The following is a 13,278-nucleotide window of genomic DNA, read 5'->3' on the forward strand; positions in this document are numbered from 1 at the left end:
ATTTGGAGGTGCATTCTATACTTCTGCCCAAAAATCAGGAGAAGGGTGTGTGCACCACTAACACGTACTTTTGTTAGTCAGCCCTAGACTCTCCAAGGTACATGAGGAGACCTTCTGCATGGCTAGCACATTAGAAGAGAATCACTTAGGTAGTCACACTTCTTTTTCCGTGAGTGTCTTTTAACGGGAAGCTCTGGTTTGGTGATGTGCTTTCCTTTCTGGCAGGCGGCCTTCAGTGGCTGAGCATTTGTTGGTTTGGTTCCAGCATATTTCATTAAGTGAAAAATCCTGGAGAACAGATACACTTACACATTTCTGCCCATGTAGCACTCTGTTTAATGGAACACAAAAGGTTTTTTTTTGAAGTATCATTAATACACAATCTTACATTGGTTTCAAGTAGACAACACAGTGAGTAGTTCTGCAGTTGCCCATGTTATTAAATCCTCACCCCACTAGTGCAGTTACTGTCTGTCAACCTAGGAAGGGGTCACAGAATCATTGATTATGTTCTCCGTGCTGTACTGCCATCCCTGTGACCCACTTATATTGTGATTGAGAGTTTTTGTGCTCTTTATCATCCTCCTCACCCTTCCCACCTATGTACCCCAATCCCTCCCCCATGGTAACCACCAGTCATGTCTCAGTGTCTATGAGTCCACTGCTGTATTGTTGGTTTTGTTTTGTTTTGTTTTCAGATTCCACAAATAAGTGAAATCATATGGTTTTTGTCTTTCTCCACCTGACTTACTTCACTTAGCATGATACCTTCTAGATCCATCCATGTTGTTGCAAATGGCAGGATTTCTTTCTTTTTTATGGCTGGATAATATTCCATTATGTTTACATACCACATCTTCTTTATCCATTCATCCACTGATGGGACACTTTAGTTGCTTCCATATCTTGGCTGTTGTAAGTAAACATAAGGTGGCAGTAAACATGGGGGTGCATATATCTGTTTGAATCAGGGATTTTGTTTTCTCTTGGGTGAATTCCTAGAAGTGGAATTACTGGGTCATATGATATTTCTATTTTTAGTCTTCTGAGGGACTTCAATACTGCTTTCCATACTGGTTGTACCAATTTACATTCCCACCAACAGTTTTGACTCAATGTTGGCAAGAATTGTGTGTATTTTGGGCTTGAGTAGGTAGGTAGTCAGTGATTCAGGTAGTTATGAAGGCTGAGCTGAGCTGGAACAACTCGAGGCAGTGATTGGGTGACAGCAGAGGCCACCCTTGGCCATGAGAACAAGCAGCAGAACGCAGACGTTGTGCTCTGTGTTTTAGCTCGCAGTGGGCATCACTTCTAAGAGTCTTTGGACCAAGGAACATAAAATCTTTAAAAAAAAATCCCAATGTGGTTATTTACAAATACAGAGTACTTAAGAATTCTATTCATGTGAATGAAAGACTGTTATGGTCCTTGGTCTTCAAGAGCTCGGTTGCCTCATCCACCTTATTTGTAGATTAGATCCATTAATTAATTTGATTGTGTATCAATTAAAAAAACGTTTGAGTTATAATTTAATACAATAAATTTGCCCATTTATTTTAGGTTTGCAGTTTGAGTTTTGACAAGTGTATGTATATATACACTGGGATAATTCCCACCAGTCAAGATACAGAGCATTTCCATTGCCCAAAAGGTTCCCTCTTGGCTCTTCGCTGGGGATCCCACCCTGTACCCAGTCAATTACGAATCTGCTTTCTGTTGCTATAGGCTGTTTCCCTTTTCTAGAATTTTGTTTATGAGGAATTACACAAAATGTACGCTTCTCTCTGTAGGAAACTGCCACACTTTTTTCCCCAAAGCACTTGTGTCATTTTACACCTGTATTGGCAGTGCATGAGAATTCCCCTTCTCCTGTGACCTCACCAACACTTTGTATTTTAGTCTCCTTAATTTTTTTTTATTCTTTTTTTTTTTGGTATCATTAATTTACAATTACATGAAGAACATTATGTTTACTAGGCTCCCCCCTTCACCAAGTCCCCCCCAACATACCCCTTCATAGTCACTGTCCATCAGTGTAGTAAGATGCTGTAAAATCCCTACTTGTCTTTTCTGTGTTGCACAGCCCTCCCCGCGCCCCCCCACTCTGTACATGCTAATCATAATGCCCCCCCTTTTTTTAGTCTTCTTAATTTTATTGTGCATCAGTTTAAATAGAATTTTTTGTGCATAGGAACATGAGTCCATGTCTGGGACACAAAAGTGAGTAAGACACTGTGTAGATAGTTCTTAGTGAAATTATGTTTTAAAAATTTAGGTAAAAAAGGGGGAGAAGAAAGATAAGTGCCCTCTTCACACTGGACACAGGTGACCTGTTTGATGGTCAGGAATAGTGGGGTGGGAAATAAAAATGGATTTTTGAAAGGGTGCTTATCCTAATGCATCTGCTCACACATGGTTTGAATTGCATATTTTTCCCCTACTAGATTTAAAATTTGAAAGTTGATTTCTCTTTAGTTGGGAGACCATGTGGTAGTTGTGAATGATTTTCTTCTAGGTCAAAATAGATATGCTCTTGAAGTTTTATGTAAAACTTAATTCAGTTGTCTTGATTATGTTTAATTGTTATATTTAAAAAGTAAAAGCTATATCTTGATTATATTAAAGATTATATTTAAAAATGAGAATTGTACTCCTGGTAGAACATTTCTGGCGATAGTAAAAGCAGGAGACTAAAATCAGTCAGAGCAGTCAAATTAAGATTTGTCAGTCCCCTGCCTTCTGGGAAGTTTACAGTTGTGTGGAGTATGGAGTGGTTATCATTCCTTATCCCTAGAACTTTTATTTGTTGTGGGTTTTTTCTTTTCTTCTTTCTCATCCAGAATTGATTTGTTCCAACAGAGCTGTTTTGAAAACCGACTATAAACCAAGTACTGCACTAACCCCTGGTGATACATAGAGGAACTTAACTTGGTTTCTGTTCTTTTTAAACTTTATGTGCCATAATATCTGTGCAGTGAATCTCACCCATTTAAAGATGTAGTTTGATTAATTTTTACAAATGGCCCCATTTGTGTTATCGCCTCCACAATTAAGATACCATTCCCATATTTCCGTCAGCCCTGGAAAGTTCCCTGGTGCCCCTTGCCTCCTGTCCTTTCATTCACCCCTTGACCTCAGCAAAGGGAGAGCTGCTGGTACAGTTTCTTTTTAATTGATGGTGTTTCTTTTTTCTTCTCTTCTCCCTTTCTCCCTTCCTTCCTTCCTAGATTAGCACCAAGGTGTTTGCCTGTTTTTTTAGCCATTACAGAATCTTGAATTTCTACTGGGGTTATCCCAGATAACATGCACCAAATTAACTCCTTAATTTATTAGCTCTGTTCTATGTGATAAAAATTCTGTACAGCAAATTATTGTATAATGAGGGCTATTTTTATTATCTTGCTGTTTAGTAATAGTTTAGAGCAAAGCAAGTTAAAATTTAACCGTCATTGTGTAATGTAACTAATATCGACATAGGACTGGAAAGTTGGTTGAAGTGGATTTCTGTTAAATGAATGTTTTCTAATTTAGAGATGCGGTCTGTGGAAACGAAGTTTAGCTCAGAATCTCCATGAAACACTTACAGAATATATGGCCAACCTGTTAGAAATCTGATTTGACTAGTGAGGACTTTTGATAGCACTTTTAATAGAAGGAATACATGCACAAACCACATGAAAGTTGATTACACTGCAGTACTTTTGAATCCCAAGGAGGGATGCTGTCTATGAGAGTGGCTTTGTAACACAGATTGTCCATTTTGTCCCCTCTCAGGACCCTTCTGCGCTGAGAGGAAGCAGAATTCTGCCGCAGCCCAGGCCGTTGAGGAGCAAGCCTTTCTCTGCCTTCCTCTTTGTGGTGCCTGCGTTTGCCCTTTGTAACACTCACTGCAACTTGCGGTCCGCTTGCACTGTGACGAAACTGTACATGTCATGATGTCCTGAACCCTGTGTGTCTTTAAGTTTATTCTCCTAATTTAGCATAGTTCAGTGGGAATAGTTGGTGCTCAGTACAATTGCAAAGTGAACGAAATTCCTGCTGTGAACAGTGTCGTCTCCACATATCTCTAACCCACACCACTTTCCAGTTGAAAGTGTGCTGTGATTGAGTAGATGGCAGTCAGTATCCAGCAAGTACTGGGCTGTGATCAATGAAGTTTAATGAAGAAATAAAAATTGTTCTTGTCATGCAAGTACTGACCTGATTTTTTTTAACTTTACTGAGGTATAATTCGCGTACCGTAGAATCCACCCATTTAAATAACTGTACATTTCAGTGGTTTTTAGTATATTCACAGAGTTGTGCAACCATCAATGTTTTAGAACATTCCATCACTCCAAAAAGAAGTCTCATATCATTATCAGTGACTGCCCATTTTCCCTTCTCCCAACCCCTGGAAGCCACAGTCCACCTTGTGTCCCTAGGGATTTGCCTCCTCTGGACTTTGCATATGAATGGGATCAGACAATATGTGGCCCTTCTTTCACTCAGCATAATGTTTGCAAGGGTCTTCAGTATGGTGGCATTAGGTTAGTATTGGCCTGAGGACATTTCTAAGCCCGTGTTTATTTCTAAAGTCCTGGCTAGATCCAGGAGATCCTTTTGGAACTGGGAAAACTTCGGAGGTTGTCTAGTCTGGCATATGCTCATTTTAGAGATGAAATCAAGACTTCTACCACTCTCCAAACGGTTTATTGTAAGTCCTTAATGATTCCTTGTATCACCCAAGTTCAACTTGGTCTGGGAAACGAGGGAGAAGACTATGCATCTCAGTTCTTGTTAGCTGGGACAGTTCTTAGTTCTTCTCAGTTCTTGTTAGCTGTGACTTAGAACCATCATTTTACCCCCAGCTTTGCTCCTGTGCGCAGGACACTGTTCCTGGAGTGGGGGTCACACAGTGGGCTGGCTGCCTTGGAGGTTGTGAAGTAAGATGCACATGCCATGAAGTGCAGCATACTTTATTGGTCTCTGCCTTTCTATCTTAATTTTTGCTTTAGAGGCTGATCTCCTATTTCCATGAGTCCTTCTGAAGGCAGAGAACATTGATTTGGTGGCCTACATGTTTGTTAGTGCTTCTGGAATTGAAGTTTTAGAAGTCGACTGAAGGCGCAGCACACTGTGCTCCAGCGCCCCCTAGTGCCATGCTTCGGTAGTAGTGCTCATTCTCCTGTCTTCCTGTGAAGAGTGGGATTTCCTGTGGCATCATTAGGTCTGTGGAGAGCTGTAGGTCACGCGGTGGAACCATAAATGTCTTCCCTTGTCACTTTCCTTGAATGCAGTTGCATCTCCTTTTTTCCTTTAGCAAAAACACTGGTATTTCCAGTTCTTCCCAGCCCTTTCCTGAGGGTTTACAGACTGGGCCCTCAAAGGGCTGTGGCCTCCAGTCTCCTCCATAAGATGACAGAGTGGCTGCGCCCACGGGCTGTGCTTCAGTGAGGGGTCTTGTTTCCATGTGGGCTTCTCCCCTTGTCCTTATAAGTGGTTCCTGTATATTTGTATACATATATTGTTTTCATGTCCTTTCTAGAAAGGATCAGAGAATAATCAAAACATGGAAATAGTGGGAGTTTGCAAAGCCTGAGCTGGGCTCTGTTGCAAATGAGGGGAAGCTCAGCTGTGCTCCTGGTGGAGAGGAGCCGCTCACCTCGCAGGCTCGCTTCCCCTGGAGGGGGTACTCAGAGGTCGGGGCTCTTGTGGTGTGTCCCTGGACCACAGGCCTTTCTGGAGGGCCGGGGAGCAGCTGGGGAGCAGCAGTGGGTGCTGCCTCGTGTTGCTCCCCATGACTCGGCTGAGCAGCCTGCTCTGCTGGGGGTTCAGGCGTTCCCAGCTTGGCCTTCTGTAGTTGGTGAAGTTGTTAGAAGATGAGAAGAGGAAAGTCATTAGCAACACAAACACTTCTGTGAAGTGCCAGGCCCGCACCAGGCTTTGGCGATGCGGGAAGAATGTGCTTGTTCTGCTGTTTAGTGTCCCATGTAAACTTAATTGTCCTGTTCTATTTCATTCTGCTCATTCAGAACAAAACTAACTCATGTCGTGAGTGGCGTTTTCTTCCTCAGTAAGTGGTAAATCCAGGGAAGTCAGGTCCAGGTCACTTTCAGCTTTTTTTTTTTTAACCCAAGCACATACAATTTTTTCCCCCTAAAAACAGGCTTTAAGATGTATTTATTAATCCTCTAAAGGAAGGAGCGTATTTTATATTCACTTTAAGAGAGGGCTAAGGGTTTTTCTCACAGTCAAGTGTTCTCAACTTTAGCTTTAAACCAGAAATCTCTTTTCTTGGAAATAATTTCAAATTTATGAAAAATGTGAGAAGAAAACAGTACAAAGAACCCTTACCTGATTGACCTGTTGATGTTTAACCCCATCTGCTTACTCATCAGTGTATGCCTGAGTTCTCTCTCAGCTGCTTGTAGACAAACACGTGTGCACACACAGATAGGCACATGACTTTTTTCCTGCACCCTGAGATTTGAGAGTAGTGTATGTATATATGACCTTTTGCCCCAATATGCTTGAATGTGTATTTCCTAAGAATAGGAATACTCTCATATATAACCACAGTAGGATGGTTATCACTTTGTTAAATTTACACAGATGCAGTACTTTTTTCTAACCTGCTGTCCATATTCTAATTTTGTCAGTTGACCTAATAATCTCCTTTATAGCATTTTCCTCTGGGACAGGAGCCAATCTAGGCTGATACATTGCATCTAGTTGTCATGTCTCTTAACTTGTGTAATCTGGAATTTTTCCACAACCTTTCATGACATTGACTTTCTTGAAGAGTGCCAACCACCCTCCGCCCAACTTTTGGTAACATTCTTCATTTTGCCAAACACCTAAAATAATTTGTGATTGAAAATAAGGAAGGCTGTTGGGGAAGGATATGGTGAAATCTGAACATTTTAATGGCAGTTAGGTGTCCTGAATTTCTGTGATAAACTCTTCAGTTTTTAGTCAGATGTAATTTTAGTTAAATCATTTTCACTAAAATGCAGGGGAGTGTAATTTATGTCTGCTTATTGGGATTTGCTATTGAATAAAATATTTGGCCTTTGCTCTTGTAGTTTTAACAGGACATCAAAAAATTAACTTTTTCTTCCAAATAACTTTAAGCTGAATTTTATTTTATAAGCAACACTCCTATTTGCCTTTTTGGAACAGTGTGGATAATAAATGCTTCTTTGTGGTATGATGCTTGCTGTAATCATTTCTGAATGATGCAGATGTTTTTGTTAAGCACTGAAATTATGTCAGAGCCTCAGAGTTTATATGGATATTTTAACATTCCAAATGAATGTTTAAATGGTTACCAAAGAGACATTAAGTTACTTTGCTTTGAAAGAAATATTTATCCTTTTTTTCCCACATGCACTGTGGTGGCAGGAAGTTCCCTTTTATTAAGTCTCTCCTTGCCTGATGCCTCAGTGTGACGTGTGGGAATGACCGCCCCGGACCCGAGGCCTGCCTTTGCCCGTGGCTGCGCTGTGTGTGGGTTCCGGTTTGAGTGCCAGGAACATGTGCATAAACATACAGGAAAAAGATGAAGTCGTGTATCTGCGTGAGCTCATGGGGAATACTCAGTCTACAGGATTGTGGGGTCCTAAGTAAACTCCTTGGGGTGGGGTATGCCATGCAGTGATGTTCGTAGTCCCTGGTCTCGGCTTCTTAGCAATCCTCTTATCTCAGTCACAGAATTGAAAGGACTGTTTTTTATATTGGTGAAGTGTAACCACTCACTTTCAACAAACTCATTCATTTTAGGGATTGAAAATAGGCCTGATAGCGACAAGGGAATGTGACTCGTGTATTTTGATGGAGTTGTTCATTGAGACATCTGAGCCAGTGTTAAGGAAATTATGTCGGGAGTCGAGAACAGCCGTGGCCGGCCGTTGTCAAGTGCTCAGTGGTAGTTTATTGTAGCTTTGATGGTCAGCATTTGGCAGTTGCTTTTGCTGCCTTTTTTGGATTGAATGTTTTCATTGACTTCTAATCTGTTGTCAGTGATACCACAGGAGCAAATTTAGGTACAAACTTGTCACATCTCTGCAAAATGGGCATATTTGAATAGTTGTACAGTGATTTCTCTTGTTAACATTGATTTTATTAATTTTTTTTAGTTAAGGTATTGATGTTCAGAACTAATACTCTGAAAAGATACCCTAAGAAATCTCACTTCTGCTCTGCTACCTTTATTCACATTCCCTTGTTGGTTCCCTTTCCAGTATCTCTTCATGCAAACAAAGGTTTATCCATTTTCCTGCCTATGTTACCTGAAGAATGTTTTCTTCATGTAACAGTATCTTGGACGTTTTTCCCTACCTGTATATCATGTGAATATTACGTGAAGGTGTTTTTGTTCTTAATAGGTATTTACTGTTTGGGTAACTTTTGCCAAAGAGCCCTCTAGAAATGTTTCCCTAGAAGTACTGGTGCATTCTTACCAACAGGCTGTGAGAGTTAGCTGCCGTTTCTTCACATTTACAATAATAGTAGGTATTATCCATTTATATATACATAGTTATGGGTGATTTTTGAATATATGTTCGTAGCTTTCCCTGTAGGTTACTAGATTGTCCTCTCTAAGGGAGAAGAACCCAACTCTGCTAACCATTTTTATCCACAGTACCCACTGTTGTCCATGGCACTTAGGAGGGTCTAAATAATTACTGATTAAGTGAATGAGTGATTAACGGTTGATTCAGTGTGGTAAAAATCTAATCATACTGGTTCTTCTCAATGACTGGCTCCCAAAGCCCCGGGGAGAATATGAACTGCTAGGCGCTCACCAAACCTGCTTCCATGCGGTTTGATCTGTTGTTTTTCTAGAAAGTCACATTTGGAAAATTATGTAATGAGGGTTCACAATTAGGTTCGTGTGTATTTAACAATATTTTTGTGCATGATTTTTTTAAATTAAAAAGTCATATAAATATTCTTAAAGCTCATTCATCAGGGTCATTAAGATTTTCCTTTTCTTGGATTTCCCTGTCTTCCCATTTGAACCACGTTTTCTGCTTTTCTTTAGTATGTATGGCAGAGAAAACTGAAATGGAGGTAGTGACATGAGTCAGCAGAAAGGTAAATGGAACAACTGGAAATGTTTGTGAACTAAAAAATTCTCCTGCAAGCAGGACAGCTTATGAGTTTGAAGAGAATTGGCCTGTTTGAAAATAAGTTTTTTCAATTTCGGAGTGTTCTTTGACAATTTCTAGAAAAGGCTAAGTAGTATTTTCTTATTTGTAAATGGAAAATACTACACCTAGAAATCTGTTTGCAGACCTTTGATTTAATTGAGAAAGGGTCTTGGAGATTCTGGCCCAAGTATTTCACAGAATTGGTATCATATATAGCATTCTTTCTGAAAGTATGTAATTCGTATATTTTATGTGATCAGTGACTCTCTTTTTTTCAGTATATTTTTGGAGATTTTAGCCCTGATGAATTCAATCAGTTCTTTGTGACTCCTCGCTCTTCAGTTGAGGTAAGACAAAACTTTTATTGAGCGTGTATGTAGATAAGATTAAGGGTTATGTTACGGTCTTGACGTTTTAATTTATGCTTTTTGATAAAGAATTCCAATATATAGAAAAGTGCGGACACTAGTATGAGAAATGCCTGAAGGTGCCAACCAGTTTTGGCTAATGTTAACATTTTGCTGTATTTATAAAGAGGAAAATGTTACAGATACAGATAGATACTCTCCTGCACACTTCCCCCATCTCATTCCCCTCCTTTCCCAGAAACAACACTGCTGAGATTGGTAAGGATCATGTCCTGTGATTTTTACCTTTTACTGTGCATGTGTGTGTATCAGCAGATATTTAATTGTTTTCTGTGTTTTAAAATGTCACATAAGTGGTTTCATACTGTTTCATGATTTTGTAGTTTATTTTTTAAGCTTACATATTCTTTAGATTTATTTTTGCTGATACATTTTGTTCTTGCCCTTTGATTGTAACTGCTACATACCGCTGGTTGAACATACGGCAACTTACTTGGCTTTTCTCCTATTGAGCACCATTCAGGGTTTTCTTTCTTCATTGTTACAAAAGGGTTACAATAAGCGTTTTTCACGGGCATGCTTCTCTGTGGGTTTCTCCAGGGTATAGTCCCAGGAATGGAATTGCTGGTTCTGCAAGGAATAAGCACCTCCAGTTCTCCTAAGACTGCTAATCTGCTTTCTGAGTGGTTTTGAACCTGCATTCCCATTGGCTGTGCATGAGTTTTCTCCATCTCATTTAAAAGAAATTCTTGCTAATTTAAATACAGGCATACTTAAAATTTTTGTTAATCTGATGGGTTATAAATGGATTCTCATTGTTTTAATTTATATTTCCTGATTACAAGGTTTAGCACTGTTTCACTATTTTCATGTCAGATTTCCACTTCTGTGAATTACCCTAACTGTATCCCTTGTCCATATTTTTATCAAGTGGTTTATCGGTTTTGCATATTACAGATATCTCTTACTAGCATGAGGGCTTTTAAGCTTCATATATGATCCACTTTTTTTTTTGTTGTTGGGTAAGGGGAGTATATTTTTAAGTTTAATGGCATATGTATTGACTTCTTACCTCATGGCTTATAGATTCTTGGACTAAAAAAAAAAACAAAACAAATTTTAAGAAAGTATTCTCTTCCCTGAGGTAATAAATAAGAAAAGATACTTGTTTTCTTCTGAAAGTTTAAAGGTTTTGTTTTCACTTTGGTATGTGATACCTCTGAAATCGAGGTGCTGGTTTTCGTGTGTGTGTGAGGTGGAGCTCTAGTTCCCCTTCTTGACAACAGGAGCCAGTTGTCCTGGCACCACTTCCTGGAGAGCTCGGCCCTTCGTAGTGCTGCCAGTCAGCTCGCACGTTGCCATGCGTGCTTGGTCTCTCTCTGGGCCGCCCTGCTCTGTGGGCCTTTATCAGCACCGTATTTAACTGCTGACTGCAAGCTTTAGAGTCAGTTACGATCATGAGGAGGGTAGGGCACACGCTCTCTCCCTACGCGTGCAAGTACTTTCGCTCTCCTGCATCCGTGACTCTTCCTTAGGAATTTATGATCGAGTTTCATGTATAGTCCTATTGAAATTTCAGTTGGAATTGCACTAAAATTATGGATTCATTTGTAGAAGAATGAACATCTTTATATTAATTCCTAAACATGGTTGTGGTGTCCATCCAGGTCTTTATGTCCATTCTTCCTGTGATTAATTGTTCCTGTTTTAGTTTAATTAAAAACTTGCCAGAACATTTTTTCAGGTTTATATTTTAAGTATAAAAACTGTGTTAAAACTGCACTGAAAAGGGAGAAAATGGAGAGAGGTAAGTGTATTGTAAGTAAAATCTTAACTTTTAATAGGCTAGCCTTGTTAGGTCCCTTAGTTCCTGTAGAGCCTTACATTTGCATGAATACTCAGCATTTGTGTATGGGGTTCTCTTATTGGTAAAACGGCAGGAGGAGCTAACTCTTTAGAATAGGAGTTGGAAGGCCAGGGGTTGGGTCTGGCTGGGCTCCTTACATGCCCTTCATTCTTCACCTTGGCTTCTTGAGTTCTAAAATTTTTCAGGGTGATGGAGAGAGGATTAAATGAGAACATATTGAAAGTATTATTTAAGCTATACAGATGTAACAAAGATTTATTGTTCCTTTTCACTTTAGGAAAAGGAAATGAAAGAAAATAAAGCTTTATATCAGACTTCAGTTTAGAAAGTGAATAGATTCAGTTCAGTGCATTTATTAATTTATCACATTTATTGATGTTAACAGTTACAATTTTAAGGAATCTAAGAATATGAGCCAGGAAGTAGTGAAAGCTAAATTACATGTTGTATTTCCCAAGGCAATAAAATGTATGTAAGCATTTTAGAATACTGTAGAATAAGGATTGAAGTTTAGTGCTTTCTGATTTTTAAAAAAACCCAGTTAATTAGGAACAACAAAGTCAGATCTCATATTCCCCAAGCGTGAGGGTTAAGGTTCTACTCTATGTTCTCTGCTAATGATTCAAGTTATCAGTAATTTTGGTATAATATGGTGGTACCTGGAGGAACACGGCAGTCTGTGCTCTTTGTGAATAAGGTTTTAAAGAACCATGAAAGCCCAACTTCTGTACTTTATAAAAGCTTTTTTCAAGTATGTGCACATGTATTGGTTTGTGACTACCTGCTTGCGATTCAGTGTCAGAATAGAAACTCAGATTTTCCTGTGATATGAAGGTGCAGAGCACACCATCTGAAGAGATGGGCTTCTTTCTCACTCTGCCACACAAACAGGCTCGGTGGTCTTGGGCAATTCTACCATCTCGAATCCACCCCACTTTTTAAAGTGGTGAGTACTTATTTACCTCACAGAAACATTGGGAAATCATGATGTAGGTTATGAGACCTTGTGTGTGACAGATGTTAGTAGATAACACGGGTGTTAATGGTAAAGTTACGCCAGATTTTTTATTTGCAGAAGCTATGGCCGTGTCTCATCGAAATGAGTTACAGCCAGAAATCTTCATGTCTTGGGCATGTTTAGTGGTTGTCGTCTTTTTTTTTACCTTTCAGATGCATTGAGCTTGCAGGAAGGGTCTGACCAGTGTCTGTCAGTATCACCTGTGGCCAGTAACCCAAAAAAAGGAAAATACAGGATAATTAACAGGGTTGGGCTGAGTTATCTTTCTCAATAGTATGATTATTATAATTTGGAGGTCTGGGTTATGATTATACCATACTCAGATAGGACATGGACTGTTGAATGGGCCAGTGCTGGGTGGGCGGGCAGCACGTGGGTGAGGTTATTTCACTCGCACCCCGTGACTGGTAGGTAGGCCTTTTATCTCACAAGGAAAGTCGTTGGAGCTCCTACCAGCACTGTCCCTACTGTGTGGCTGTGGCATAAATTAGAATCCAGCCCTGATCTTCATACACTTTTTTGGTTATTAGCAACTTGATAAAGCATTTTTTCTCTTCGTGGGGCCAAGAACTGAAAAACCAAAATTTGAGAAACATAGGATGTTGAAATGTACAAGTCCCCTGTCAGCCTACAAAAGCCTTATTCCTCTCCACCCTGAGTTTTAATTTGCCTCCGTGAAAGCTTGCCCCAGGCGAGACAGGGTGGTCAGTTGTGTGGCAGAGTCAGAAGAAACACATTCAATTGATTTTCATATGTGATCTTAAACGGTTTAAGTTTTTTAAAGGTAACTGATCTCTTTTCTGAGGCTGTGCTCTAGTTTACAAGCCAGTGATTTAAAAATGAATTTCTCCAAATGGAAAAAATAGTCAGTTTACTGACTAAGCATAT

General features: G+C 39.6%; 1 protein-coding gene across 1 annotated transcript in view; it reads left to right on the forward strand.

Moving 5' to 3' along the window:
• Window positions 1-13,278, forward strand: part of USP10 (ubiquitin specific peptidase 10) — a 60,676-nt gene that overhangs the window by 14,445 nt on the left and 32,953 nt on the right. Inside the window, exon 2 of the mRNA XM_036993761.2 lies at window positions 9,416-9,484. Within this exon, the coding sequence (XP_036849656.2) occupies window positions 9,416-9,484 (69 nt within the window). The remainder of the gene's footprint in view (window positions 1-9,415; window positions 9,485-13,278) is intronic.

The sequence above is a fragment of the Manis javanica genome, chromosome 17, assembly GCF_040802235.1.
Source record: "Manis javanica isolate MJ-LG chromosome 17, MJ_LKY, whole genome shotgun sequence".
NCBI lineage: Eukaryota > Metazoa > Chordata > Mammalia > Pholidota > Manidae > Manis > Manis javanica.